At 50.4% G+C, this 26,684-nt stretch overlaps 14 protein-coding genes and 1 non-coding gene across 15 annotated transcripts; 7 read left to right on the forward strand and 8 right to left on the reverse strand.

Annotated features, from left to right (window-relative positions):
* Positions 1-87: 87 nt before the first annotated feature.
* Positions 88-1,879, reverse strand: EURHEDRAFT_375722 (uncharacterized protein; the record flags this gene model as incomplete). The annotated part of the gene is made up of 3 exons (XM_040778773.1): positions 88-1,250; positions 1,302-1,699; positions 1,782-1,879. The coding sequence occupies 3 exons, from the start codon at positions 1,877-1,879 to the stop codon at positions 88-90; spliced, it is 1,659 nt and encodes a 552-aa protein (XP_040640814.1).
* A 1,255-nt stretch (positions 1,880-3,134) lies between these two features.
* On the reverse strand, positions 3,135-3,206 carry EURHEDRAFT_t54. Its single transcript has one exon. It is a non-coding gene; the product is annotated as a tRNA-Arg (tRNA).
* A 634-nt stretch (positions 3,207-3,840) lies between these two features.
* EURHEDRAFT_410166 (uncharacterized protein) lies at positions 3,841-5,269 on the forward strand. The gene is made up of 2 exons (XM_040781301.1): positions 3,841-4,463; positions 4,515-5,269. The coding sequence occupies exons 1-2, from the start codon at positions 4,118-4,120 to the stop codon at positions 4,796-4,798; spliced, it is 630 nt and encodes a 209-aa protein (XP_040640815.1). The 5' UTR covers positions 3,841-4,117; the 3' UTR covers positions 4,799-5,269.
* Positions 5,270-5,640: 371 nt separating this feature from the next.
* EURHEDRAFT_474322 (guanine nucleotide exchange factor SDO1) lies at positions 5,641-6,916 on the reverse strand. Its single transcript, XM_040785382.1, has 2 exons — positions 6,815-6,916; positions 5,641-6,765 (listed from the first exon to the last, which is right to left on the reverse strand). The coding sequence occupies exons 1-2, from the start codon at positions 6,879-6,881 to the stop codon at positions 5,759-5,761; spliced, it is 1,074 nt and encodes a 357-aa protein (XP_040640816.1). The 5' UTR covers positions 6,882-6,916; the 3' UTR covers positions 5,641-5,758.
* Positions 6,917-7,088: 172 nt separating this feature from the next.
* cp3 (carboxypeptidase C PRC1) lies at positions 7,089-9,436 on the forward strand. Its single transcript, XM_040781302.1, has 3 exons — positions 7,089-7,224; positions 7,284-7,853; positions 7,903-9,436. The coding sequence occupies exons 2-3, from the start codon at positions 7,379-7,381 to the stop codon at positions 9,066-9,068; spliced, it is 1,641 nt and encodes a 546-aa protein (XP_040640817.1). The 5' UTR covers positions 7,089-7,224; positions 7,284-7,378; the 3' UTR covers positions 9,069-9,436.
* An 80-nt stretch (positions 9,437-9,516) lies between these two features.
* Positions 9,517-10,661, reverse strand: EURHEDRAFT_495903 (40S ribosomal protein uS13). The gene is made up of 2 exons (XM_040785675.1): positions 10,263-10,661; positions 9,517-10,149 (listed from the first exon to the last, which is right to left on the reverse strand). The coding sequence occupies exons 1-2, from the start codon at positions 10,433-10,435 to the stop codon at positions 9,852-9,854; spliced, it is 471 nt and encodes a 156-aa protein (XP_040640818.1). The 5' UTR covers positions 10,436-10,661; the 3' UTR covers positions 9,517-9,851.
* A 947-nt stretch (positions 10,662-11,608) lies between these two features.
* EURHEDRAFT_375727 (uncharacterized protein) lies at positions 11,609-11,983 on the forward strand (the record flags this gene model as incomplete). The annotated part of the gene is made up of 1 exon (XM_040778774.1): positions 11,609-11,983. One exon carries the CDS (start codon positions 11,609-11,611, stop codon positions 11,981-11,983), a length of 375 nt encoding a protein of 124 aa, XP_040640819.1.
* A 6-nt stretch (positions 11,984-11,989) lies between these two features.
* On the forward strand, positions 11,990-13,412 carry EURHEDRAFT_551248 (uncharacterized protein; the record flags this gene model as incomplete). Its single annotated transcript, XM_040787534.1, has 4 exons — positions 11,990-12,152; positions 12,250-12,408; positions 12,431-13,198; positions 13,246-13,412. The coding sequence occupies 4 exons, from the start codon at positions 11,990-11,992 to the stop codon at positions 13,410-13,412; spliced, it is 1,257 nt and encodes a 418-aa protein (XP_040640820.1).
* Positions 13,413-13,960: 548 nt separating this feature from the next.
* Positions 13,961-15,261, reverse strand: EURHEDRAFT_529350 (peroxidase). The gene is made up of 2 exons (XM_040787103.1): positions 14,946-15,261; positions 13,961-14,886 (listed from the first exon to the last, which is right to left on the reverse strand). The coding sequence occupies exons 1-2, from the start codon at positions 15,053-15,055 to the stop codon at positions 14,079-14,081; spliced, it is 918 nt and encodes a 305-aa protein (XP_040640821.1). The 5' UTR covers positions 15,056-15,261; the 3' UTR covers positions 13,961-14,078.
* A 612-nt stretch (positions 15,262-15,873) lies between these two features.
* EURHEDRAFT_451132 (amino acid permease) lies at positions 15,874-17,788 on the reverse strand (the record flags this gene model as incomplete). Its single annotated transcript, XM_040783927.1, has 3 exons — positions 15,874-16,936; positions 16,992-17,409; positions 17,533-17,788. 3 exons carry the CDS (start codon positions 17,786-17,788, stop codon positions 15,874-15,876), a joined length of 1,737 nt encoding a protein of 578 aa, XP_040640822.1.
* An 890-nt stretch (positions 17,789-18,678) lies between these two features.
* Positions 18,679-20,030, forward strand: EURHEDRAFT_410172 (pyrroline-5-carboxylate reductase family protein). Its single transcript, XM_040781303.1, has 2 exons — positions 18,679-19,457; positions 19,509-20,030. Exons 1-2 carry the CDS (start codon positions 18,908-18,910, stop codon positions 19,805-19,807), a joined length of 849 nt encoding a protein of 282 aa, XP_040640823.1. The 5' UTR covers positions 18,679-18,907; the 3' UTR covers positions 19,808-20,030.
* Positions 20,031-20,388: 358 nt separating this feature from the next.
* Positions 20,389-20,844, reverse strand: EURHEDRAFT_451309 (uncharacterized protein; the record flags this gene model as incomplete). The annotated part of the gene is made up of 1 exon (XM_040783940.1): positions 20,389-20,844. One exon carries the CDS (start codon positions 20,842-20,844, stop codon positions 20,389-20,391), a length of 456 nt encoding a protein of 151 aa, XP_040640824.1.
* A 384-nt stretch (positions 20,845-21,228) lies between these two features.
* Positions 21,229-22,627, reverse strand: EURHEDRAFT_384700 (3-isopropylmalate dehydrogenase; the record flags this gene model as incomplete). The annotated part of the gene is made up of 3 exons (XM_040779626.1): positions 21,962-22,627; positions 21,492-21,912; positions 21,229-21,436 (listed from the first exon to the last, which is right to left on the reverse strand). Exons 1-3 carry the CDS (start codon positions 22,431-22,433, stop codon positions 21,229-21,231), a joined length of 1,101 nt encoding a protein of 366 aa, XP_040640825.1. The 5' UTR covers positions 22,434-22,627.
* A 170-nt stretch (positions 22,628-22,797) lies between these two features.
* Positions 22,798-24,665, forward strand: EURHEDRAFT_410173 (HSP70/90 family co-chaperone CNS1). Its single transcript, XM_040781304.1, has 3 exons — positions 22,798-23,144; positions 23,216-23,488; positions 23,545-24,665. The coding sequence occupies exons 1-3, from the start codon at positions 22,862-22,864 to the stop codon at positions 24,264-24,266; spliced, it is 1,278 nt and encodes a 425-aa protein (XP_040640826.1). The 5' UTR covers positions 22,798-22,861; the 3' UTR covers positions 24,267-24,665.
* Positions 24,666-25,025: 360 nt separating this feature from the next.
* On the forward strand, positions 25,026-26,258 carry EURHEDRAFT_400899 (putative endo-1,4-beta-xylanase; the record flags this gene model as incomplete). Its single annotated transcript, XM_040780043.1, has 4 exons — positions 25,026-25,081; positions 25,137-25,540; positions 25,590-26,180; positions 26,227-26,258. 4 exons carry the CDS (start codon positions 25,026-25,028, stop codon positions 26,256-26,258), a joined length of 1,083 nt encoding a protein of 360 aa, XP_040640827.1.
* Positions 26,259-26,684: the final 426 nt, after the last annotated feature.

Here is a 26,684-nt window from a genome sequence, read left to right on the forward strand (position 1 = left end):
AAAGCCATGCAGTCTGAAGGAATTGAAATGAAAAAAACGAAGAACAAAGGAGATAACAAAGGAAACTGGAGGTCAAAGGAGATCTGCTTATTTATCACCCTTGACCTTCTTCTTTAACCAGCCGAAGAACCCGCTCTTGCGCTTTTCGGCTTTCTCGGCCTTCACCTGTTCGACCTTATCCTTGCCTTCTTGTTCGACCTTGGCGAGGTTGTCGCGTGCAGATTGCTCCGCCTTGCCAGCGGCCATCTTGGCCTGTTCGGGCTTTTTGATGACGGATTCGGGTGCTTGAGCGGCTTGTTGGTCGGCTGTGGCGGCTTTGTCGGCGGGTGCTGCTATTCCGGGTGCGGCGGCACCGGCGGCGGCTTCGGGCTTAGTAGGTTCGGGATGAGCTTCGGGTTTAGGCTCCGGCTTGGTTTCCGGCTTGGTCTCCGGCACAACCTCCTTAGGCGCCTCAGCGGCCTTCTCCTTAGCGACCTCAGGAGCGGCGGTGACAGGGGCCGCAGCAGGCTCAGCAGCCGGAGCAGTGGTAGCGGGAGCGACAGCAGCAGGAGCAGCAATCTCTGGCTCTGCCACCTTTTCAGGTTGAGCGGGAACTGCTTCCGTCGCAGGGGCTTCAGCAACCCTGGTCTCTGTAGCAGCCGCAGCAGCGGGCTCAGAGTCGACCGGCGCAGCAGCAATCTCTGGTTCCGCCACCTTTTCAGGCTGAGGGGGAACTGCTTCCGTCGCAGGGGCTTCAGCAGCCCTGGTCTCTGTAGCAACTGCTGCAGCGGGTTCAGCATCGACCGGCGCAGCAGCAGGGGCAACGACAGCGGGGGCCGCGGCCACGGCCGCAGCTGGAGCCTCCTTGGTAGCGTTCACATCGGCCACTTCCTTGCCACCTGTAGCAATATCCTTAGACTCCTTGTGCAAGTCCTTGGTCTCGTCCGAATTGAGGCCTGAAACGACCTGGCCAGCAGGCTCAGCCTCAGGCTCAGCATCAGCCGGTTCACCCTCCACTTTGGGCATTTTGGGAGGTTTCTGCTCCTCCTTGAAGAATAAAGGGGTCTCGTAGGGGCGCTTGGTGTGGATCGCCTCGGCATTATCAGCGGGTGGCTGGGTGGTTTCTCTAGGGCGTTCAGGAAGCGTTGTAACTGGAGCTGTCTCCTCGGCCACCGGGGCGGATGGTGTCTCTATTGTCTCGGTGGGTTTGGTAACGGTCTCAGGGGCAGAGATCAATGTCGACTCCTTGGCAGTCGCTTCAGGCAGGACAACTGTTCTCCTTTAATATAGGCACGGCGCATATTTTAGGGGGAATGTGTTACCTGCACCCTCCTGTTCCCCACCATCGAGAGTCGCAATATGACCCTCCTTGGAAGCCTGCACCTTTTCAACAGCCTCCTGCACACTGTCTTTCTTGACAACCTCTGCGATCTCCGGCTCGGGCTCTGCAATGGGCTCTGCAATGGGCTCTGCAATGGGCTCTGCAATGGGCTCCGCAATGGGCTCCGGCGCGGGTTCCGACACGGTCTTTTCAGCCTCCTTCACCGGTTCAGCCCCCGCGGACTCAGGCGCGGCCGTAGGAATCTTCGAAGTGGTATCGGGAGCAATGGTGGCGGTTGAATCAGCCGTCGCGGAAGCAGGCGCGTCCTTGGCCTCGGTTGTCTTCTCAACTTCGCCTTCGGCCTTTGCGACATTCTCTTCGACCTGGTGACCGGGGGTTCTGCAGGCGACTTTGTTAGCTTCCGTCCTGGTGCTTTCTCTCTAGAATCACAGCGCATACGCGCAGCATGCGCGCAACTTACAAGGTCTCTTTGACATCAGTGGCGACGTTCTTGGGGGCAGCCGCTGCGGCAGCCTTGGCCTTGGACTTGGCCTTGTTTTTTCCACCTTTCTTGGGCATCTTGCTTGAACTGGGAGGTGTCAGTTGCAGTTCTGCAGTGATAACGCACGGATATGACAGTGATCAACGTGGCTGTCAAGTTGCCACGTATGGGGGTGGTTTGTGTGGTGTCGCGTGGTGAAGCGCACAGAGAGAAGGAAGTGAGATCCGGGAGGAAAAAAGCGAAATACGCAGAACTTTAAGGGAATGGGACGCAACTTACTCAAAAGAGGCACGCAACAGTAGGGAGAAGGGCGTTGAAAGCAAGCTGGGGAGGAGGGAGGAGGAGGACAGAAAGAAAAAAAGAAAGGGATGGGTTGTTTGGTTTCTGTTGTCGGGGAACGTTAATCCGGGGTCTATGCTGGATTGAGCAACGCTAAGTGTACTCTATACTAGAGTATATAGACTGAACAGTAGGACTGTTCCTTTATTCCGAGTGTCTGGATATAATAAAAATAAAATCTCTCGCAATCATCACCTCCATTGTGTCTGATTGAGTCAGCACGTCCAGATCAAAGGGTTCCAACAGTTTGCCAGGGCCACAGGGCTGGAATGTAGGGACGGGGGTGGATTCCGCAGTTGTGTTTATGTCTACTTAGTAGCTGTGTTTGTGTCTGTGTATGTGTCTATGTCTATATACTGTACAAGTACCCGTGTATGTCCTCTATCAATCTCTGAAGGTTCTGTCAATTTATGCATCCGGCGATCCGGTCGCGTGCCTGCAGCAGCACGAAGAATACTCATTGGTTGTCCACGTGGGGCATGCCAGCTCTGCGAATCTATCCGATTTATATCTGACTTGTATTCAGAATATTCTGTGCTAGTGTTATGATCATTCCAGACAGGAACATATTACTGAATGGGGAATCCCAGGAACGCTTTCAAGCGGATTACATCATCCTTCCGCGTTCAGGTCGATGATGATATCGAGGCTGAATAGGGATAAAGTGATGACAGCTGCCAAGTGCTTACCAGTGCATCTCTTATTTGACCAGTATCCCTACATTGGGTGTGCCAAAACCGCCTTATGTTTATTCGCCTTCCAGATGATTCTTACATGAGGCAGCTGAATAACAGCAACTGAATAACAGCAACTGAATAACAGCAGCTGAATATGTATCGACACGCAACGCTATAAAAAAGGAATATATAGTGACATCATGTCTCACGCTCACCGCAATCAGAAGACATGTCATTTTTGGAGTACCCCAGATGGAGTTGCTGCACTGTTCTCGTTTACAAGTACAGTTGAATTATACAGCAAAAACAAAAAGAATGACCGACGCAGGGGTCGAACCTGCAATCTCTTGATTCGTAGTCAAGCGCCTTACCATTGGGCCAGCCGGCCTTGTTGACATTAATTCTACTTAATTAATTAAATATTGCAAATATAAAAAATTAACCGGAAGCAGCGTGCCGAGTGGAGGCGCTGGCGGGGCAGAGCGCATTGGCACCCACCGGAACCCACCGGACTAAACCGGTTTAGGGGGAGAAGTGACGTTGGAGGTTCTAGTCCTATTCGACAAACCATGGTCCGTATTGTTACGATAACGTACGGTACCTTGGATGTTCTCTGCTGACCTTGTCGATCGGAATGCGTTGGCCGTTCTGGAATCCTTCTTTGCATTGCCACCTGTTCTCTATTGCCTGTACGAGAGTACAGAGAACAGATTACTACAGTTGAATCTTATTCATATCTATAGGAGTAGGCAATATATCGAAGAATTATGTGCAGCAATACGAGTAATAATCATATAATCTAGTACTGTATTCTAGAACCTGTATGATTGCAACATTGTGGGATGTTACATAGGGCGTATTGTAACTTTTTCCGGCTACCCTATGGGGCAACTTGGATACCGTACCGTACAGTATGCAAAGAGTAACTCCGGAATCTCCGCCCGCTTATCGAGGATAATGCGGGATTATGACTACGCCCGATTACTATTTTGATTCTTATTGCCCAGATTTCCTCTTTTCTTCTTTTCTTCTGCCCTCTATCTTTCTAGACCAAAGGACCTCTCCTCTCACCATACTGCTCTGTATACTCACAGCGATGATCCCACGGGATTCCCGCTGCATCGTTCCTCGCCTGTGCTTGCACACCCTCCCCCGCGTCTCCCTGCTTGGGACTCGTCTACTGCCGTAAACGCTCCGACTTGACGCTATTCGTTCTCGCCTCAAATTGTCTGGACTCGACGTGCCCTATATCCCTGTCACGTATCATTCCTTTCCACCATATCCAACAACACAATCAAAATGGCGCTTCGAGACAGAGTTAAACGAGTTTTCCGCCGCTCCTCGCTCACAACCGCCCCCAAGACCAACCGGAATGGCATCAAGATCGAATACTACCGTCGCAATGAGGTTCCCAAATCGAAATTCAAGGGGCCGTTCGATCCAGAGCACCAAAAACAACTGGCAGCATGGTCTTTCCAGACGGCCACAGCTGAGCGTCCACGTTCGCAAGACATTTCGCTCTCCCCGTGTACCTCGTTACCCGACTACATAAGACCGCCACAACAAAATCGACCCCAGGAGGATGAGGAAATTGCTCCAGATCAAGTGACAGAAGAGCCTGCTCCAGATGTGGATGTCATGGACAGTAAGTTTTCAATGTACTTGGCTTTTCTTATCAAAAATATTGACCAATTAGCGTCTCCTACTGTCACTCAGGTTGAAGACACCCAACGCCAGGCGGATGGGGGTTCGCAATCTTCCACCATGGTCGATCCCGACAGTTACAGCGGCTCGATGATGACCCTGCTTCCCGAAAACCACCGAGACGGTTCAATATGCAACATCAAAGAAACCATTCGTTACACTTCTCCCGTCTTACGAACCGCCTCTCCCCCACCCATGTCGCCGAAGGGTGCCGCCTACATGCCATTCTCTCCTGACGATCTGACACGAGCGTTGAACGCAGTGCAGATCTATTAACCAATTACATCCTTTTATTTGTGACATTACCAACATCTGGCATTCTCGCGGACACTGGTGTGCGCTGTATTCCTTTTACGACTGATCTGTCCGACTTTGAACTCTGGGCATTCTTTTTACGACTTCCTGTACCGCTTCAGATCCGGTAAAGGCGTGAACTGGCGTTGCTTGCATTGTTTGTCGTTTGACAAGCACCCCTGGGCTTTTTGTTTGCTTTGCTTTGTTTTGCTTGTGTATGCATTCGAGCGTGTATACCCGTTATGGAGGTTCTTTTTGTTTCAGTCATGCATGCATGGTCCGAGTCGGCCACTGCCACGCAATTCTTTCTCTTCGCTGTATCTATGCTGCTAGAATTTAGATCTGTACTTGAATTTACGCATCTAGAAGTATCAGTTACCCCATACACCGTATCCGTGCACAGATAGTGAATAGTACCCCATAGTACTTTGTTAACCCGCCAGCACCGACCATCCTCTGCCCCGGCTTGTCATCCCCATTCTCCATTCTTGGCAACTATCACCCCCGCCAAGACAATAGCAACCCTCGTTGGTCGCCTAACACCTGACGTGCCAATCGTGATCGACCGGGCGAACTTTGTCGCTAGGAGGCGTAGTTTATGTAGTACGGCATAGTCCATACTCAGGGGTTGTCTGGTGATATTTAACTATCGATGGGTACTATGTGCGTATTCCGTACCATGTGTGTACTGTGTATACTGTGTGGAGAGGAATGGGGTTCGATGGGGTTCTGCGAGTACGAAGGAGGGGCATCGGGGTCGAGGCTAGTCGGATGGTTGGAATAATACGAGTACGAAGACGGAGGGCTTCCGAGGGATCCTAGTTGTAAATGTGTGGAAACAAAATGAATTGAGGATATCTAACTTTTGACCAATCATGAACTCCCATCAGATATATATCCGCGCAGTTCTGTCAACGAACAAACAGTACAAAAGAATGTACGTTACTCTTCCTGCGTAACTGTCATATCCAGAACCTCCACTCTACCCCTACCACGAGTCTCATTGCCCACAAACTCATTCAACCCTTTGTAAGCTCCCGGATCCGCAAACCCAACGACTTCCCATTCATCACCACCGATGACTTCTTGTGTTTCGACAGATTCAATGTAGCTTAGGATCTTATCCTTAACGGTGCCCGGTGTTTTTGTTGGTGTTTCTACCTCGGAGTCTTTAGATTGTTTCGATTCCTTCGCAGGTGGTGCGGGTGTGTCGAGTTCATCGTCTGAATCGCCCTTGCGTGATTTTTTATTGCCTTTCCCGCCTTTCTTGTTCTTCGGTTTCGATGACCCTCCGCCGCTAGGTGCTTCTTCTTTCTTGCCTTCGCTGCCGCCGTTGGCCCCAGGTGCAGCTTTGATGGCTTGCTTGAGTAGATTTACAGGACAAGTAATCCGTAGACGCATCCGAGCTCGCATAACAGGAATCGGCTGCCACGCAATAAGAGCCTTCATAGCCTCCAACGCCTGACTCTTCGCCGATTTATTCGGATCAACGCCCCTCCACAACGGTTTCCGCGGCGCTGCCACCCTCCCCTCCTCATTCGCAGCTTCCACCTCGGCACTCTGTACCTGCGCCTGCTGCCCACTTGCCGAGCTTAACTGATCCAACGCCTTCGAAATCATCCCCGACGTGTACACCCTCTTCGTCCCCGGATCGACTACCCGCCCGGACACAATATCCAGCATCTCCTTTTCGACGCGCTCTTGGATCTCTTTGCGCTCGCGCTCGCCGACTTGGACTTCGCCTTTGCGGAGAATTTCTTGTCGGATTTCATCCTGGGGGGTGGAGGGGCCAAAGGACTTGGCTAGTTCGGCGGAGGGGGCTGTTTGGGCTTTTGAGACTGAGAGGAAGATAGTAGGGACTTGGAGAACATTGTCGAGGTCTTTTTCGGCGCCGGAGCGGTATTCGAGCAGTTTGTTTTTGTAGCAGGCTAGTTCGAAGCGTTTTTTGCCTGTTCATTCAGTTAATATCTGATTGTAGAAGGTGAGAGGGGGGGCTACCCTTCTTCAGTCGCACGACTGAGACGTTGGTGAATTTGATCTGATTGGAGGGTTGGTTGATAGGCATTTTGGCGTTTAGAGACTGCGTTATCTCTCTATCTCTATGTTGACAGTAGAAAGATGCCCTGCTCAAAAATCAAAAATATCATACAATGACGCAGGCCTGACTCAGCCGGATGTGTTGTTTATCCGCCAGCCGCCGCCCTGAGCGCTGATTGGCTGCCTCCCTATCACCTCGGGCATGCTGTTGGAGTCGTCATGTCCGAACCGGCGTCCATCGCATCATCTGACCTCCTCTTCCTTTCTCCATTTCTTCCATTTCATCCTTTCCTTTCCTTTCTTCATCTCCATCTTCCATTCAGTTACTGGATGGTTCATCAATCAGCCATCTATCTGTGATTAACTACACTGTATGTTGCCCACCCATCTCTAGCCTGATACAGATACTGATAAGCTGCCTACAATCTAGACCGCCAAGGTCCCTTCGTGCCTGGTTCCGTGTTATCCAGCCAGGTCATCATCATCTCCTCACAATCATCAATAATCGAGTCAAGTGCACACACAATGAGACTCCTCCCAGCTACCATGCTGGTGGGCGCGGCCACTGCGGCTGTCCCCTTCCAGCAGATCATCTCCTCGCCCAAGAAGGCCTCCGAGAGCTTCTCCGAGAGCCTCTCCAAGCCGCTCCACAGCTTCCAGGAGCAGCTCGAGACCCTGTCCGACGAGGCTCGCAACCTCTGGGATGAGGTCTCGGCTAAGTTCCCTGAGACCATGGGCCACAATCCGCTCTTCTCGCTGCCCAAGAAGCATACTCGTCGTCCGGACTCCCATTGGGACCACGTTGTTCGTGGCGAGGATGTTCAGGGCGTGTGGGTTACTAATGAGAATGGAGAGAAGGAGCGTGAGGTTGATGGGAAGCTTGAGGCGTATGATCTCAGAGTCAAGAAGACGGATCCTGCTTCTTTGGGGATTGATCCTGGTGTTAAGCAGTACACTGGGTACTTGGATGACAATGAGAATGACAAGCATTTGTTCTACTGTGGGTGATCCCGTTGTTCGCTGAATTTTTGCAGATGCTGACTTGCCAGGGTTTTTCGAATCTCGCAACGACCCTGAGAATGATCCTGTTGTTCTCTGGTTGAATGGTGGCCCTGGCTGCTCGTCTCTCACCGGTCTGTTTTTGGAGCTGGGCCCTAGCAGCATCGGTGAGAACATCAAGCCGATTTACAATGACTACGCCTGGAACTCCAACGCCTCTGTCATCTTCCTTGACCAGCCTGTCAACGTCGGATACTCGTACAGTGGTTCGCCCGTCAGTGACACGGTGGCTGCTGGCAAGGATGTCTATGCCTTGCTCACACTCTTCTTCAAGCAATTCCCTCAGTATGCGAAGCAGGACTTCCACATTTCTGGAGAGTCGTACGCTGGTCACTACATCCCTGTTTTTGCTTCCGAGATCCTGTCTCACAAGAAGCGTAACATCAACCTTAAGTCCATTCTAATTGGTAACGGTCTCACCGACGGCCTCACCCAGTACGATTACTACCGCCCCATGGCTTGTGGCGAAGGTGGCTACCCGGCTGTCTTGGATGAGTCCAGCTGCCAGTCCATGGACAATGCCCTGCCCCGCTGCAAATCCCTGATTGAGACATGCTACAACACCGAGAGTGCCTTCCTGTGCGTTCCCGCTTCAATTTACTGCAACAACGCCCTCATTGGCCCTTACCAGCAAACTGGACAGAACGTCTATGATGTCCGCACCCAGTGTGATCCTGGGACCGACCTGTGCTACAAGGGCATGGACTATGTCTCTGAGTACCTGAACAAGCCCGAGGTTCGCGAGGCCGTTGGTGCTGAGGTCCAGGGCTATGACTCGTGCAACTTTGACATCAACCGTAACTTCCTGCTCCACGGTGACTGGATGAAGCCCTACCATCGCCTGGTCCCCGACCTTCTTGAGCAGATCCCTGTCCTGATCTACGCTGGTGATGCCGACTTCATCTGCAACTGGCTGGGCAACAAGGCCTGGACCGAGGCTCTCGAGTGGCCCGGCCAGGAGAAGTACGCTGCTGCCGCCTTGGAGGACATTGAAGTCGTGGACCACGAGCACAAGGGCAAGAAGATTGGCCAGGTCAAGTCCCACGGCAACTTCACCTTCATGCGTCTCTACGGCGGAGGCCACATGGTTCCCATGGACCAGCCTGAGGCCGGTCTGGAGTTCTTCAACCGCTGGATCGGCGGTGAATGGTTCTAAGCTGGTCGCAGTACAGCTAGACCTGGCGTTAACAGTATTGCAATAATGCTTTGAATGTTATACTCGCTCATGTGTACACATTGGATTTGTTTTATGGCTTGCAATGATGGCTTGCTGATATGGTTGAATGTCTTTACTACAGATACGTTTGGACTTTAATAGCTGCAATGAACGGATTGATAAGATATGGCCCTGAGTACCTGTAGATGTACTTTACTGGGATCGGAGTCTTCCGACCGGGCTAAGACTATCGTAGCATAATCCGAGAGTATTATGGCGAATGAAGATGCCGACTTTCATATGAATTAGACATGCAGAAACGGTATCATACGGAGTACTGTAAGCTGAATTTACAAACTAGAAATAAATCCCACTCCACTTGACAGGGCCAGACTCATGGTTAGTAAATCATGTAACTAGCTTGAGTACGGCCTAGACTAGATAGAGCCCGGACACAAGACCATCTGCAATGTATATATACATACTGCAGTGTCCATACCGTAGAACAAGAAAATAGACAAGCAAAGGAAGCGTATTTGAAAATCTTCATTCATAAATGTATGCTTTTCGCTTTTTGACCAGGCCATTGATCCATTCTACAGATCCCAGTCCGTCCCAGTCCCCATGAAAGCCGTCGATACCAACGTACACAGTACTGTAGCCCATCAAATAACACCGACGAGTGACAAAATCACGAAAAGGAACTTGATATTGAAAAAATTGAATTGTTTTGATATGACCCTCTCGAATGTCGTACACAAAAAAAGAATAAAGCGAGATAATTTAGCCCTTCTTCTTGCTGACACCGACGGTACGGCCACGGCGACCGGTAGTCTTGGTGTGCTGACCACGCACACGCAGACCCCAGTAGTGACGCAGACCACGGTGGGAGCGGATACGCTTGAGACGCTCGAGATCCTCACGGACCTTGCTGTCGAGGGAGTTGGAGACGACCTGGGAGTCCTTGCCGTCGGCGATGTCGCGCTGTCTGTTCAGGAACCATGTGGGGATCTTGTACTGGGTGGGGTTCTGGAGGATGGTGACCACACGCTCGAGTTCTTCAGTGGTGAGTTCACCAGCGCTGTTTGATTATCAAGTTAGTTGTCTTTCTCTGTTATCTCCGTGTTGTTGCCATATCAAATTCCCGTAGATTTGGACCTCGAATTCACGTATTCTGTATCGGAGACGACGTACCGCTTGCTGAGGTCAACATCGGCCTTCTTGCAGACCAAGTTGGAGTAACGGCGACCAACACCCTTGATCTGGGTCAAGGCGATCATGATCTTCTGCTTGCCGTCAACATTGGTGTTGAGCAGACGCAAGATGTACTGGAAGTTCGTCTTCTCGTCGGGCACGAGCGCTGTCATTTCAGTCCGTTAGCTTCCCTTCCACTTTCGATATCAATATCCCCATCCATATCCCCATTCATAATTCCAACTCGAGCCCAAAATTCCCCCCGACAAATCCATAGAAAGCGAAATCACAGCAAGCGAGAGCAGCGAGGGCAACGTACACATGATGGGCGATGGGCGCGACGGTACGCGATAGGTTGTCGACAGCGAGAGGGATGGAAGGAGAGGAGGTAAAAGTCGGCCGCTGGGCTTTGCCAACTTTGCTTTCCCCGATTGTGGGATCGGGTAAGCAGGTCGCTAACCGCATATGGAATAGTGTACTGAGGGCTCGCTTGGAGGGACACTAGTACTAAGAAGGTTAAATTAGTGGTCTGGTTAGTCAGCGCACGTGATTTTGTTGCCCTGCTTTCGGTCTCATAGAACTGTCGTTGTTATGCTCTTCAATGTAAACCATCAGTATTGTCTGCAAATAGCACTGATTAATATCCTTGTTTTAAATTTTCTTTGGCAGAATTAAAATTAAGTAATATTATTGCTCGTGTTTCAACAATGCAATAAAGCAATTGCCGTACAATGATTCTCAAGAGCTGTCTCTTTCAAGGAAACTGTCGACAGAATAGTCCCATCAAACTCGTTGTTTCTCTTGTCCTGTGGTCAATGACAGGACAAAAGCGTCAGTCCCGTAAGATGCTGACCATTGCTATGAATCGAGGATTCGTCTAGATTCATTGATACGTCTTTCATGTCATTTCCTAGTCTAGACAATAGCCGGCATTGGTCCTGGAGTATTTAAGCATCATGATATCCAGGGTCGCTGCTCTTCACCTTCAGAAACATAAAGTTGCTGTGCAAACCATGATATTCTAACAAACGCCAACCTATCAACCATCGCTATCAGAATGGACCCCAACGTCCCCTTAATTCTCCGCCATGACCCACCCCTTAAACCTAAACACCCTCTCTAACCCTCCTTGCCTAATATCTCTCTGGGGCGAAACCCCCGAAGAAGTAGCTAAAGAAATACTCCGCTCAGTCGTCGACGCAATCTTCACTTTCCACTTTTGGGGCATGGACTCCTGCGTCTACGGCCGCGTGACCAGTGCCCGGATGCTACGCGCGTTGATGAAGCTGTTTCATCATATGAATGAGATGCATAAGCCGAGGAACTGAGTGGAGGCTTGTAATTTTATGAAGGATGCTGGTCCGAGATTGCTTTCTTGTGCTGTTGCGAGGGGTGTTGTGCCTGCTAGTAGATGGTATCCGGACCCGCCGGTGCTTGGTGTGGGAACGGGCGTCGGGTTTATAAGGCCGAGACATGCGTTGGGGTTATTGCCGGATGTGTATGTGGAGAGGATGTTATTGGCGAGTTCTTCGGTGCAGGGTGAGCCGACAGGTTCAGGTCAGGAAGACAATGGTGATGAAAATGGAAATGGAGATGACGATGGCGATGCCCAAATGCAAGATGCAACCATGACTGACCCTACGTCCAACTTCACCGACATCGGCAGCTTCATCCATCTTCCACCAGTCCAGCACCATCCCATGTTCGAAGCAGTCGAATGAGCCGTCATGCAGTTTGCCTACGCAGACCTCGAGCGCGATCCCACCGCAACTCGTAGATCCCCTCGTCCACAGCTCCTCGCTACATGCGAAGACGATCTCTATAGATTCATCGTCTCCTCTGTCCCCGCTACATCCCAAAATAGCCATCAGCGACACAATGATCAACGAGGTAAGTTTCAGCCCAACCGGAAACCTCTTCTCCTACCGCGGCCACAGCCCCATCTTGCAGGATAACTCGTGCGCTGTTGACTGTGCAATCGGCGTAGGAAAGCTCCTAGACGCCGGATTCACATTCTATGATCGCAAACAACCAGGCTGGACCACCCGTCTCTCCCGCGCAGAAAAGGCTTTCATCGATGCCACAGACGCAAACTGGGACGTGCTCTCCCGCGACGAAAGTACCACTCTCCGCGATACTCTAAAACGTACTCGCTGAAGAATTCGCAGCCATCAGAGTCGACCGGTTCAACTCCGTCTGGAGCGTCTGGGCCACGGCGACGACTAGCATCCGTCAATTCCAGTTCTCCTGCATCGAGACGATAATGTACTGTTCATGTCGCCGGGCAGATCAAGCCCCATCGACTTCGACTTCCTTCCAGTCATCCTTCGTCACGCCACCTGTCCACCCAAGTGACAAAGACGGCCTCTCCATCCAAGAAGTCATCTCCCGCCCCTTCGCCCCAGGTTCTCTATTCCCCTGCCGCGACTGCTCCCTCGAAGATGCAGTTATCCGCGAATGCAGAATAACATCCCTTCCACTCATGATTGTCACCCTCGACGAGCGCGTGACCGTCAACAACCACACACAGGGCTTTTCATTCTCCTACCTTGACTCCAACGGCGTGCCCCAAACCGCTACATATGGCTGGCTCGGGAGCGTTTATATGCATAACAACCATTTCCGCGTGTGCTGGACTGACGAAAACTGCGGGGAGACTAGTGAGGGCGCGGTGAAGATGTACGATGGCATGCAGAGCGCAGGGGCTATCGCTGGTGGTATTTCACCATATCGGGCTGACGAGAGGGTGCTGCCAAATTGGTTCCGGGGGCGAACTATTCTGCTGCTTGTTTATGAGAGGGTTATCGATCCGCAGCCCGAGGTGCTGAATGGTGCTATGCATGCGGTTTGTAGGATGATGAATGCATCGGTAGCTGGCGTGTCGGTCTTGAACGGTCATGTTCCGTGGGCTGCATCGGGGGAGGCCCAGGTGCAAGGTAGGGCGTGGAATCCTATTCTGTAGATATTCGCGAATAGATTTCAGGTATTCCTACCCTTTACACCCCACCAATCACAATTGACGACCCTATGGTTTCTTCTACAGCTGACATCCAGGCTCTACCTAAGATCCAAGTCCAAATCCGAGACAAAACCAACCCGCCAATCCCCTCAATCGAAACTCCCTACACCCTATCCCCCTCCAAACCCTAACCACACCCACCTCCCCATTCAAAATCTCCACCACTCTCCCGGTAAATATCCCCATTACTCAGCGTCTAAATCTCAGTAATAACATCTTCCTTCCTAGTGCAGACCCCGGTCTAACAGGCATCGTTGGACCAGCGAGTATGACTCCTGGAGCTGGGTGGTACGTGCCGGGTGGGTTTTTATGGACACCGACGCCGCCGGAGCGGGAGGGAAAGCGGGAGGTGAAGATGGAGATGGAGGGGCAGGGGCAGGAGAGGGGGAAGGAGGCATCGCCGGAGTGGAACACTTGGCTTAGGATGTCGCCAGATGCGTGGTCGAGATTTATTATGATTAGTAGCCCTGGGAGGAGGAAGACTAAGGGAAAGGATAGGAAGGATAAGGATGCGTAGGGGGAAAAGGTTGTTCAGGGAAGGGTTGAGAAGGGGAATGCTCAATTTATTCTGTGCTTATTCTGTGCTTATTCTGGGCGTTACTGGGCGTTACTGGGCGTTACTGGTGCCTTGTTATATATTTTTCTTATATCGTATTGCATATAGACTTGGGTAAATAGACTGGTAGATCATTATATTGTATAGCAAAACCTAGCAAACATGGTATTCTAAATCTAGTGTCCCAACCTGTACATCTAGCATTATCTCTAAACCCGAAACCCAAAACAAACAAAAAAGATTATAACTTGGCGCGCACTGGCCCCGTAGCCGTGTCACTCTTCTTCGGAGCAGAAAGATATCCACCCTTGACATTGTCAGTGTTGACAATGGCATCCTTTTCATCCCGCCGAATACCAAGCTCAATCAACTTAGCAAACACCTTGGCGAAATCCTCAAAGAACAAATCCTTATCCTCCGCATACTTCTCAACCCACGTCCTAAACGACGGGTCCTCGATCAGCGCAACATCGGTCGGCAACATCATCAATGGCTCCTCATCCTCCTCCAAATCCGGATCCGCATAGACAAACTGACTCACGCCATTCGGCAAAGTCTTCCTCGTCCACTTCAACTTGAGCAACAACTTGAAGAACTGATTCGAAAACCGCGTCGGATTATTCACCCACGCCCCATGGAATCCACTCCGATCGATATGCGCGCGCCCCAGATTATGCGCCCCCGCCAACGCAACAATCTCCTGGTCATCAAACCCCATCCGATTGAAGATAAACCGCAAATGCTCTGCTCCCTGCGCGCCATCAGGCAACCGCCCGCGAGGAGGAACCTTGCTGTCATCAACTAGATCCGTGCGGCCGGGCTTCCATGGGATCTCAGGACCGCCCATCTCCTGGATCGCCACGACGCCGGATAGTGTCCATAGGTCGGAGTATGTGATCCAGGGGTGTTTTTGCTTGACGGGTTCGAGGAAGGCACGGCCATGTTGGAGGCCGGCATTGGCTGGGTCGCCGCCTTCGGCTTCGTAGCGCATGCCCGCGCCGTTGGAGCCGCCTGTGTCGGTTTTTAGATCGTAGGTGCCGGAGGAGTGCCTGTTGCGGTTGTCGCATTAGTATTAATTGGGTTTAGTTTGGAAGGGGATGGGAATTACCAGGCCAGGCGCACGAATACGGGACCGGTGCTGCCGTCATCGTAGTCTGGTTTCTTGAGTTGAGCGACGATGTCCTTGCGGACCGCGTCGTAGTCTCCGGGGGTGCTCATGTCGGCCGAGAGATAACGATGAGATAGGTGTCTTTAGGTGAACGAGAGGGAATGAAAGGAATCGCAATAGAAAGGGGAGGATATATTCAGAGAGATTCTTCAGTTAAAAGAAAAGAGGATGAAGGAGAAAAGGACAATTGCCATCGATAACTCTTTTCCCTTTCTTCCACATGAAGCGTGGACCCGCGGGTCTCAAATGCCGAGGTACCGGAGTTTACACTATTACATACTACAGTGTACTTGCACTATGCATTATCTACATAGTACAGCTACAAATGCAGTTGATACAATAAAGACACAGGATTGCTAATATAGAATTCTAGATCTATAAACCTAATCATATGCTTCTGCATAATCCTTGTTCTTGCAGGGCTCGAGCGCGTTTCTCTGGTTTTTGGTATGACCAGAAACCGACGGTCGCTGATTGGTCGAGGGGACCTCGGTAATCGGGTTGCCGAATACGGATATCACGGGGTATGGGGACCCCATACAACTACGGAGGAATGGATAGAGATTTGATAGAATAGCAGCTTTATGTGTGTTAACGCTTGCTATGGACTATGGGGCTCGATCGTGGTGAAAAATGCTGTTTCGTCTCCGTATATGCTGCTACGGAGTGTCCGAGATACATCCCTCGCCACCAACCAAACCAAACCAAAGCCTGGACATCCACGGATCCTGTAACTCCAGATCTGCTTAGAAAGAGCTCCGATTCATGTGACTAGCAACCGCTGGGAAGCAAAGGCCGGAAAACAGACAACCGAATAGAGTATATTGTAGTATCCGTACATCCCTCGTATAAAGTCATATATACGTGATTAGCAAAACACTTTATAAATCTTCTTCCACATCGGCCACGCTGCCTGCTCAGCACGCTCCTCCTCAATCAAATATTGAATATCCAAATCCCGCCTTCCAGTATGCAAATCCATATCCTTCGCGCGGATAAACGGCGTGCGATAATATATCTTATAAGGAATATAAAACGCCAACACAACAGGCGCCGCCAGATACACAGAGAAGAAATTATAAACTCTCTCCGAAACAGTCATCTCCCCATATGCAACTGGCGCAAATCCCACCCAGAACTGCGCTACCAGCACCAGGCAATTGAGGATGAATCCAGCATATGATCCAATAATTCCTGGTTGGGAGCGGAATGGTAATTCATTTAGGGAGCGCCCTTGTAGTTTCCAACTGCGGCGGAAGCGGATGTGGCATAGGCACACGGAGGCCCAGGTGAAGATGGAGGAGAGGCCGGAGATGGCTAACATCCATTCAAAGGCGACAGCCTGTTTGTCGGAGGCGGCTAGGAAGGCGAGCAGACCGAATGCTGATACAACAAGTAGTGACCATAAGGGTCGGCCCTTGCGGTCGATGTAGGCTAGGAATCGGGGTGCTTGGCCTTGCTCTGCTAGGGCTGCGAGTGTCCGGGAGGATCCGTAGACGGAGGAATTGCCGACTGATAAAACCGCAATCATAATTACGACGTTCATGATAGAGTCGAGGACTGAGATGCCGGCATTCTTGATTGCAATCACAAATGGGGAGGCACTGGCGTCGGCGTCGGAATCGCCTGACATGAGTTTCGGGTCATTGTAGGGCACCAAAAGGCCTACAATGGTAAGCGATACAAGGTAGAACAGAACAATGCGCCAGAAGACCTGTTTAATGGCCGTTGGAAGAGCTTTGCGAGGGTTGGCAGTTTCAGCAGCAGTTAGGCCAACGAATTCTGTGCCTGCAAAGGCGAAAGCAGCTTTGGCAAACACACTGCAAAGACCTTTGAACCCATTGTTAAAGGCCCCTGGGTTCTGCCAGTACTTCCCACCGATATACTCACCCTGAGGGCCTCCTCCGCAGTTAAGAACAATGCCAAGGATGCTTAGGGTCCTCGGTCAGCCCGGAATATATACACACGATATAGGGCAAAACTCACATGAACCCAACCACAGCAATAACCTTGATTAAAGAAAAAGCAAACTCTGCTTCACCATAGCCCTTGACACCAAATAGGTTAATCAGTACAATCAATATCCAAAATATAGCAACCCATGCAGCATTCGACACGTTTGGATGCCAGTAATCGACAGTTATCGAAGCAGCAACGATTTCCAGCGGAAGTGTCACCAGCCATTGCATAACATAGTTCCACCCCATACTGAAACCCCATGCTGGATCTATAAATCGCGTTGCATAGTGTGAAAATGAGCCGGCGACGGGGTAGAGAACGGCCATTTCACCTAGGGCATGCACGGTGCAGTACATCATGAAACCGATCAGTCCGTAAGCGATAAGCGAAGACGCCGGACCTCCAGTAGCCAGAACAGATCCGGAGCCCACAAATAGACCGGTACCTGGCAGAGAGTTAGTCAATTGCTGATATTGTCGTACGGAGGTATACCAGTAAGCCGCGCAAACTTCTGGTATAATATTCCGCACAGAAGCTCATAATCCCTTATTTTGATGGCTGAACGCACCGATGGATCCTCCAATAGCGATCATTTGCATATGGCGACCTTTGAGGCGTCGCTCCAGTGGGGAATTGGCTGTATTTTCCGCGGCATTTTCAACGTCCGCGCCGGGAACTGTGTTGGTCAAGGAGTTTGGATTAGGCTTGAAACTGTCCCATATTCTTCGGCCAATATTCGATTGGTGAACTTTAGTCTCGCCGTAGTCTGAGGCAGACTCGCTGGATGATTTCGTCGTGACTTTGTGAATCGTGTCGTCTGCCATGATGCGGTGCGCTTGTAATAGAGATGACAATTGGACGAAAGCCGGCGGTCGGCAAAAAGAAATAGAAAGGAGGGGAAAGAAAACATAAAAACGGAGGCACCTGGGGCTGAGATAATAAAATAGCTGCAAGGGAAACGTCCGGGATAAAAGTAGTCCGGCCACTACCCATGCGCTGTGAGGTAACACATATTCTGAACTTTCCTCCCCCCTCCTTCAAACATGCCGTATCACTTCTCTAGAAATTGACGCGATCAGCAGTCAAGTTCGTACCCCTCTTAGAACAGATATCCACATCTGAGACCATAATCCTCGAAGAGAGGAATGCAGTGCTGTAGAGGATGTTCTTGCTGCGGAAAGGAACCTAGAATCTGCAGCTATTGGATAAACAAAGTATGCCCGGTCCACCCCCGGTACGGTCCACCAAGAGGAACTTAGGGCATCCAGCAAAACGGTGGCAGGCCAATGGTCTTCTCATCTTAACCGGCCCGGTGGCTGATCTGAGCATGTCTGAGCGAGGTCACTATATGACTTTGAATGCCTGGTATGATGATGATGCACGTATCGTCCCGCTGTTATTGTCATAGTAAGTACTCTGACTTCAGGAGTACCTGGACTCTACCCAGTCCTTATTCGAGAGAACGCAGATTGGAACTCCCTGATGTGAAGCGAAGAGGGCTACTCTCTTAACATGGCCTCCACCACAGCCATACCAGCATCAGCACAATCGGGATAGCATTGATCGGTTCCCCGCATCAAAACGCGGAGAGATCTCCACATAAAAAGGTACAGAGATAGACATTTAGCTCATCTCTTGGAATTACCCTTTATGGAAGCGCATCTCACCGCCTTCTATTTTTGTCTTTTCCCCCTCTCTTTCTCACGCTGTCACTCTCTGCCTCTCTACTCCATAGATAGTAGTCTATTTTCTTTATCTTGTCCTATTTGGCTCTACAATTCAATTGGTTTTACGTTTCGATTCTCTAATACTTTATCAGACGCTCGCGTATTGCTGCTGCTTGCCGCGCTCGTTACCCCACCTTCCACCGCCAAAAGATATTCTTCCCTCCGAAATTTATACACTTGCGATATCAAAGTCACATTTCAATATTCAGAACAACAATGCCGTCCCTCCAAGAAAGCAAGCTCGCCTTCATTGGCGGTGGTAACATGGCCTCGGCCATTATCACAGGTCTCGTCGGCCAAGGCGCCAACAAGCAGAACATCACCGTCTCAGAACCATGGGATGTCAACCGCGAGAAAATTGCAACGATTGGAGTTCAAACTACAACTTCCAACGTTGAAGCTGGAAAGGAAGCGGACCTTATTGTCATTGCCGTCAAGCCCCAAGTCGCCAAGGGCGTGTGCAAGGAGCTTGGTGAGGCCTGGTCGCAGCGCGCAACTCTGCCGGTTGTTGTTTCCATTGCTGCGGGAATCACTCTTGTGAGCTTGGAGGAATGGCTTAAGACGAGTGATGGAAGGACACCGCATGCTGTTCGTGTTATGCCAAACACTCCTGCATTGGTTAATGAAGGCGCTTCGGGTGCTTTTGCTAGTAAAGATGTGACGGATGATGAGAGAGCGCTTGTTGATGCACTTCTCGGAAGTGTGAGCAAGACCATTGAATGGCTGAGTGACGAGAAGCTGCTGGATGTGGTGACAAGTTTGTCCGGTAAGTTGAGAATTGCAATAGCAGGAAATGAGCCAAGCTAAGGCTGATCAGGATCGGGACCTGCGTATTTCTTCGCCATGGTTGAACATCTCATCACCAGTGCCACTCAATTGGGACTTTCACAAGAGCAGGCTACTAGGTTAGCTACGCAGACATGTCTCGGAGCCGGCAAGATGCTTGTTGAATCTTCGGATGAACCCGCCCAGCTGCGCAAGAACGTTACCAGTCCCAACGGCACCACGCATGCCGCACTCCAGACGTTCGAAGCCCTGGGCTTCAAAGATATTGTGGACAAGTCTGTCAAGGCAGCAGCGGCTCGGGCCGAAGAGTTGGGGAACTCTCTTGGGTAAATAGACATGATTAGTTGATCCTGAACTATCATTCTGCCAATTAGACTATCTATACTCTTCTCTCTTCTGTACTTTTGGCTGCCTCCACTCGGGATAAGGCCATACCCATCTGCTCAATCTTGACTCATTGGACGTATTGCTATTACGCGGCTCCAGCCACATTGCGAAATGTAGCCACCGTCAACCTGGACCCCACAAAACAATTAAACAGACTTTATTTCAGGCGAGTCCCGAACCTATTACCCCGGACCGGTCTGTATCTCCATTCTTAGCACTGGGGAAGTAACTATGACCAAGGGAAATGTTGGCCGGCCCGACCACTCACGGCTGGATTATGGAAGCTTTTGAAGTCCTCAAAGGACGACAATGGGTTAAGCAGAAGAGCTGTGCTATCTATCATGCTTCCATATCTATAGTCATATTAAGAGGTGAAGGGGGAAAAATGAATCAATCAAGGCATACTTCGACATGCCACTGAACAGCCAACTGAACATCCACGAATCCTATCAACTCTAGATCTATTCTCATTGAACCAACAGTTGAAAAGGCATTAATATTTCAGCCCATGCCTTATCTTCTCCCTATTTCTGCTCCATAATTTCCTCCTTCCGCTCCATCAGATACCCCTTCCTCCCCGACGCCGCCTCTACCCTCCCTCGCAACATCGCAACCTTCTCCTTCCACTTCCCACTAACAACCTCAACCTTTTTCACAACCTCCCCAAACTCCTTCTGCATCCACTTCTGCCCCCCCCTCAACCTCTTAACCCGCCGTTCCGCCTTTTCAAGTTTCTTCTCCAATATTCGTCGTTCCGAAACAGCCGTGTCTCTGATTGTGGCGACGACGTCGTCTAGCGGCGCTGTATTGTGAGGATCTAGATTACCAGCTTCGGATTGCTTGGCGATGTATATGAAGGTGGCTTTTATGTCGTTGGCGATAGAGGAGATGAGGGCGGTTTTTTGGGATGCGGGGAGAGTTGTTAGGTTTGTGAGGCGGAGGGTGCAACTTCCCGGGGAGAGGGATTTTCGCCGGGGCATTTGTTTTTATTTGTTATTTGAGGGACGTATACTTGTAGAAGTGTTGTAGTGTTATAGCTGAGATAAGCAATTGGGGTTAGGATATGTCGGGAGGATGGGATGATGGAATTATGGGCTATATAGGTCCTATAAAAAGGTAGGCACCACGGCCAATTCTTTAACGGGTAAATGCCTATGGTAGAGCGCGGTTCCTTACTTTGACATAGTCTGGTAGCCCTTCTTTCTTTGATTATAGAGCAAGGCCGCATTATATACAGACAAAGAGCTGTGCATGTGCCTATTGCCGTCTACGAACTACACGGGTTTGTTCCTTAGAGATCTCCGGAAGCATACTTAACAAAGAACAAAATCAATTAAGGATATACAAACTACAGATACAAACAACTACTGCAAAGCAGCCATGATCGCATCTCCAACCTCGCTCGTGCTAGCCTTTCCTCCCAGATCCCCCGTGCGAATCCCAGAGTCCAGCACCGTTCGAACCGCATTCTCTATTCTCTGTGCCTCTGCCTCCATGTTCAGCGAATAGCGGAGCATCAATGCCACGCAGAGGATCATGGCGACAGGATTGGCGACGTTTTTACCGGCGATTCTACATAATCAGTACAAACCGTGAAACGGATAATAGAAGGGTTAGGGTGGCTTACGTCGGCGCGGACCCGTGCGTCGGCTCATACAATCCATACGACTTCTCTACTTGTTTATCGCCGGGTAGTCCATTCAAACTGGCGCTAGGCAGCACGCCCAGCGTTCCAACGATAGAGCCCGCCTGGTCAGAGATCATGTCGCCAAATGTATTGTCTGCAAGGATGACACCGTTCAAGGCACGAGGATTTGTCGCCAAGATTAGCGATGCCGAATCAGCCAATTGGTGCACTATTTTTACGTTGGGGTACTCTTCCCTCATGGTTTTCTCGACGACCCGGCGCCAGAGTCGCGATGATGCGAGAACGTTAGCTTTATCGAGAGAGATCACTGGCCACGGGGGCTCATGACGGAGGGCTATTTCAGCGGCTAGACGAGTGATGCGCTGGATTTCGTGTTCGGAGTAGCCCCACTCGTCCATTGCTACACATATCAACATCCATACATACCAAAACGAAGGGGATTAGATTACCATAATCACTCTCTTCAACCTTTCTCCCAAAATATGCCCCTCCACAATTCTCCCTAACAACTACAAAATCAACCCCGTCGATAATCTCCTCTCGAAACGGCGTAAACTCCCTTGCAACAGACCGACTCGGCGAATCTGCCGAACAAGGCCTCAGATTCGCATAAATATCCATCGCCTTCCGCAACTGCAACAGGCCCCCCTCAGGACCATCAAGGCCCCTCCGTATATGGTCCCACTTAGGGCCACCGACGGCTGCAAAGAGCACAGCGTCTGAGCTCAGTGCTGCTTCTTTGACGTCGTCAGTGATGGATTTGCCGTGGGCATCGATGCTGCAGCCGCCGATTAGCTCGTTGTGGAGGATAAATTGTGTAGTTGGGGTTTCGAAGGTTTTGAGGACTTTGATGGCTTCGGTCATGATTTCGGGGCCGATGCCATCACCGGGGAGAATGAGGATGTTGAATGTTTTGGACATGGTATCTTGAGTCTCGAGCTCTGTGGTGTGTTTATTCAAATTTCGAGATTAATGAAGACACTAGCTGGATTATCTTGCTTGAGTATGCTTAAGTAGCCGTGGTATATCGGCTTTATGACCGACGCGCTGCGGGGTCCCATGTTCATCCCGGTGTTGGCCCGATGTCGGATGGGTATGGATAATCCATGGCGGCTTATTCTGGTATATAGTATTTTGCAAAGTCAATTATAGAATAACAACCCAGCGCCTGTACGGGGTACATACGGGGTGCATGCAAACATACATACTTCCCTATCGGTCCAAACAGGGCTAGCCCTGTCCCTCGAGTTTGCACAGTTTGCACCGTGGGCTGTCAGATCAAAGGCTTCACCTTCACCTACCCATACCCACATCTAGCCAACCACACCAAGTATAGAACATCACACACCATGCCGCAAATAGAAGAGCTCCCCGACGACTTCGATGAGTCTATCGACCTCAACAAGCAGCCAAAACCCGCTGCAGACCTCCCCGGCATGCCACCTGGCGGGGACCAGATTCCCTTCCCCATCAATGAGGAGCGCATGAAGGAGCTTGAGGCAATTGATCCGTTGGCGCCGAAGATGCCGCCGAACATGGCGTCGGTGAAGTCGCATACAAGGGAGGAGTTGTTGGATATGATGAATAAGACGCCGTTATTCATGACGGATATTAGCCAGGCGGGGGATGAGAGTGAGTTTCTTGTTTTCTTTTATTACGCTTTGAATTCTACAAGATAGCTTGCTAATATGTGATCTTTATAGACGGCGAAAATGTCATGCTCGATGCTCTCTACGCCCTGCAGAACGAAGGCACCCGTGGCGACGTTGCGCAAAATTTTCGCGAACAAGGAAATGAAGCGGCCAGAGAGAAGAGATGGATGGACGCGAAGGAATTTTATTCTAAAGCGATCGCGGTTGTTCTAGCAAAGGAAGACAAGTGGGATAAGCCGGAGAATCCTGAAGAGGACAAAAAGGTGTTGCGCCAGGCGGAGGAGGCTTCGTACATCAACCGCGCGCTGTGTCATTTGGAGCTGAGTATGGATGATCGCGCTCCACTAATAAGAATCGCGGACTGACTTGTATACTATTAGGAAACTACCGCTCATGTACTCTTGACTGCGCGTCTGCCCTCAAGCTCAACCCCGAGAACGTCAAGGCGTTCTATCGCTCCTCGACAGCACTATACGCCCTCGACAAGATCCCCGAAGCCCAAGACGCTGCTTCCCGCGGTCTCTCCCTCGATCCCGAAAACAAACCCCTCCAAGCGACAGCGACGAAGATCGCAGAGCGCAAGGCCGCCCTTGAGCGCATCGCAGCCAAGAAGAAGGCCGAAGCCGACAGAATCCGCAAAGAAACACAACTCCTCACCGTCGCCCTGAAGGCCCGAGAAATCCGTACTCGCAAGACCGGACAACCGCCGGAGATGGAGGATGCGGGGATACGCCTGAGCCCCGATCCTCTCTCGCCTGAGAGTACTCTTGAATTCCCCGCTGTGTTCTTGTACCCCACGGATGCGCAGTCAGATTTCATCAAGGCGTTTTCGGAGATGCACTCTATTGAGGACCATTTGGATTATATCTTCCCATTGCCGTGGGACACGAAGAAGGAATACACCATCGACAATGTGGAGTGCTATATGCAGACCGTTACCGGTGGGTTGATCAAGGCTGGCAAGAAGCTACCTCTTCTGCAGATCTTGAGCGGAGGCAAGGTCGAGGTTGTCGATGAACTGGTGACAATTTACGTGGTGCCTACGTCGAAGACTGGGAGGTTCATCTCGGAGATGAAGGCCAGAAAGGAGAGTGGAAGCTGAGCCCGTTGCTTTTTTGTGGCTTGGCACGACATGATGAAGCAATCCGATATGGGAACTACATAGCAGCCATCTTACTCGCGATAGCGATTAACCGCGCAGGTATGGGGTTTTATCCGGCAGCACCACGAGTCGCGGCGATGATGCCGCGATACGGTTGACACTTTGTGTCACTGCGAGCTGCAGATTCGTGTATATAAAATTCGGCTGAATTATGAATGGATACCCTGCATAGCTTTTGCTAGACTACTGAAATGAGATGCGATATTTCCTCGGTTGACCCGTGCTTTTAGGCAAATTCGGAGATGCTCCTCGAGTAGACTCAATTCCGATTCGACACTGACATGCAGTATATAATCAGCCTAGTTAATATCACACAGTATTCAACAAACAATGAAGGAAAATATATATCAAACTTTCAAGTGAAGAAATGTCACGGCTAAAGTGGTTGTATACTTGAAACAGGAGCGAGACACGGTGGATCTCCCAATCGACATCATATCTCTGGCGCACCGATGCTTTCTATTATCGGAAGAACATCTATATTGCCTTTACATTCAAATGGTTTAGCCTGACACTATAGTATGTTCTGACAGGTTGGTCCGTGGTTGTGTGGATTAGATGAACCTGCCCATGTATATGGAACAGGGTCGGTTCATCATGGATGTCACCTCTAGTGTATATAAAGGTCTACTCGGTATACTTGAGGTTAGTCTTTCTCGCTCCTGTCTTCAAGTATACCATACATCTGAGGTCGCGAAAATGGTCCATCTTTCTTCCATCGCAACAGCCCTGGCGGCTGGTCTCCTGCCGCAGCTGTATGTCCTATTCTCTCACCCCCTAATGCGACTGCAATATGCTAACACTCTATAGCGCAAATGCAGCCGGCCTCAACACCGCCGCCACAGCCAAAGGCCTCGACTACTTCGGAACAGCCACCGACAACCCCGAGCTCACAGACAACACCTACATGACCCAACTCAAAAACACTGATGACTTCGGCCAGCTCACCCCCGGCAACTCGATGAAATGGGATGCCACCGAGCCATCCCAGAACAGCTTCAGCTTCGAGAAGGGAGATGCTATTGCTGATTTGGCTGAGGCAAATGGGCAGAAACTGCGGTGCCATAATCTGGTTTGGTATCAACAGTTGCCTAGTTGGGTGTCTGGGGGGTCTTGGACGAATGAGACGCTTACGGAGGCGCTGAAGAATCATATTACCAAGGTGGTTACACATTATAAGGGGAAATGTTATGCTTGGGATGTTGTTAATGAAGGTATGTCTCATATTGGATTATATATAAGCTTCCTGGCTGAAAGTGCTAGCCCTCAACGATGACGGCTCATACCGCGAAAACGTCTTCTACCAACACATCGGTGAAGCCTACATCCCCATCGCCTTTGAAGCCGCCGCTGCTGCAGACTCCGACGCCAAGCTCTATTACAACGACTACAGCATCGAATACGGCGGTGACAAGGCAAATGCCGCTGAGAAAATCGTCAAATTGGTGCAGTCCTACGGCGCTAAAATTGACGGCGTTGGTCTCCAGGGCCACTTCACCGTCGGCCAGACACCCAGCAAGAAAGACCTTGCTAGCACCCTGAAGTCGTACACGGCGCTGGGCGTTGAAGTTGCGTACACTGAAATGGATGTGCGTATGGAGACGCCGTCTAGTAGCGATAAGTTGTCACAGCAATCGACGGACTATGCGAGCCTTGTTGGGGCTTGCGCGGAGACGGAGGGATGCGTTGGTATTACTATCTGGGATTGGACTGACAAGTACTCGTGGGTGCCGGATACTTTCTCTGGCTATGGCGATGCTTGTCCTTGGGACGAGAACTATAAGAAGAAGCAGGCGTATAATGGTATCCTCAATGCGCTTGGGGGTTCGTCTAGTGCTAGGAAGAGCAGGAAGAGTAAGCTCCTGTCCCTTTTCTTCTGAATTAAGCTAACGAAATACAGTGCGGCGAAACATGATCACGCGAGGCAACTGAGTTCATTTCTAGTATCTCTTTAGTTATTTAGGCGTGACCGTACAATGTATATTTATTCCTCAGGCATTAATACCTTTGTATGTATGGTTATGTTATATACCATACTGTACCGTAATATATCAGTATCTATTGATTTTTTCATCAGTAAAACAAATACAAAACATACAAACATACGCAGACCTTTCGACTTCAACCTCTCAGCATTATCCCATTATCACCACCTCCCATTCTCCTACTGCTCAGTCATTCTTTACTATTCTCACTTTTCCCTGATAATAACGTCTCCTCCCCGACTACGGCAACCGATACAGTAATTGATTGATCCAAAGCAACTCCACCGCCCCGTTGATCGCGTCTGTCCGAGTCTCAAGTCGATCGTGATTATTGCCCAGATCCAGCGCGCTACAGCAGCATAACTCCTTTTTT

The sequence above is a fragment of the Aspergillus ruber genome (assembly GCF_000600275.1).
Source record: "Aspergillus ruber CBS 135680 unplaced genomic scaffold scaffold00006, whole genome shotgun sequence".
NCBI classification, from domain to species: Eukaryota; Fungi; Ascomycota; class Eurotiomycetes; order Eurotiales; family Aspergillaceae; genus Aspergillus; species Aspergillus ruber.

What these genes read in the sequence shown, in the direction of transcription:
- EURHEDRAFT_410166 (XM_040781301.1), top strand. Translation starts at nt 4,118, where the DNA reads ATGGCGCTTCGAGACAGAGTTAAACGAGTTTTCCGCCGCTCCTCGCTC. An exon ending in AGATGTGGATGTCATGGACA is followed by an intron (nt 4,464 to 4,514) that starts GTAAGTTTTCAA and finishes TTGACCAATTAG; the next exon opens with CGTCTCCTACTGTCACTCAG.
- EURHEDRAFT_474322 (XM_040785382.1), bottom strand. Translation starts at nt 6,881, where the DNA reads ATGCCTATCAACCAACCCTCCAATCAGATCAAATTCACCAACGTCTCA. An exon ending in AGTCGTGCGACTGAAGAAGG is followed by an intron (nt 6,766 to 6,814) that starts GTAGCCCCCCCT and finishes CTGAATGAACAG; the next exon opens with GCAAAAAACGCTTCGAACTA.
- cp3 (XM_040781302.1), top strand. Translation starts at nt 7,379, where the DNA reads ATGAGACTCCTCCCAGCTACCATGCTGGTGGGCGCGGCCACTGCGGCT. An exon ending in TGACAAGCATTTGTTCTACT is followed by an intron (nt 7,854 to 7,902) that starts GTGGGTGATCCC and finishes CTGACTTGCCAG; the next exon opens with GGTTTTTCGAATCTCGCAAC.
- EURHEDRAFT_495903 (XM_040785675.1), bottom strand. Translation starts at nt 10,435, where the DNA reads ATGACAGCGCTCGTGCCCGACGAGAAGACGAACTTCCAGTACATCTTG. An exon ending in GATGTTGACCTCAGCAAGCG is followed by an intron (nt 10,150 to 10,262) that starts GTACGTCGTCTC and finishes ATAATCAAACAG; the next exon opens with CGCTGGTGAACTCACCACTG.
- EURHEDRAFT_529350 (XM_040787103.1), bottom strand. Translation starts at nt 15,055, where the DNA reads ATGAGCACCCCCGGAGACTACGACGCGGTCCGCAAGGACATCGTCGCT. An exon ending in GTATTCGTGCGCCTGGCCTG is followed by an intron (nt 14,887 to 14,945) that starts GTAATTCCCATC and finishes CAACCGCAACAG; the next exon opens with GCACTCCTCCGGCACCTACG.
- EURHEDRAFT_410172 (XM_040781303.1), top strand. Translation starts at nt 18,908, where the DNA reads ATGCCGTCCCTCCAAGAAAGCAAGCTCGCCTTCATTGGCGGTGGTAAC. An exon ending in TGTGGTGACAAGTTTGTCCG is followed by an intron (nt 19,458 to 19,508) that starts GTAAGTTGAGAA and finishes AAGGCTGATCAG; the next exon opens with GATCGGGACCTGCGTATTTC.
- EURHEDRAFT_410173 (XM_040781304.1), top strand. Translation starts at nt 22,862, where the DNA reads ATGCCGCAAATAGAAGAGCTCCCCGACGACTTCGATGAGTCTATCGAC. An exon ending in TAGCCAGGCGGGGGATGAGA is followed by an intron (nt 23,145 to 23,215) that starts GTGAGTTTCTTG and finishes TGATCTTTATAG; the next exon opens with ACGGCGAAAATGTCATGCTC. An exon ending in GCTGTGTCATTTGGAGCTGA is followed by an intron (nt 23,489 to 23,544) that starts GTATGGATGATC and finishes GTATACTATTAG; the next exon opens with GAAACTACCGCTCATGTACT.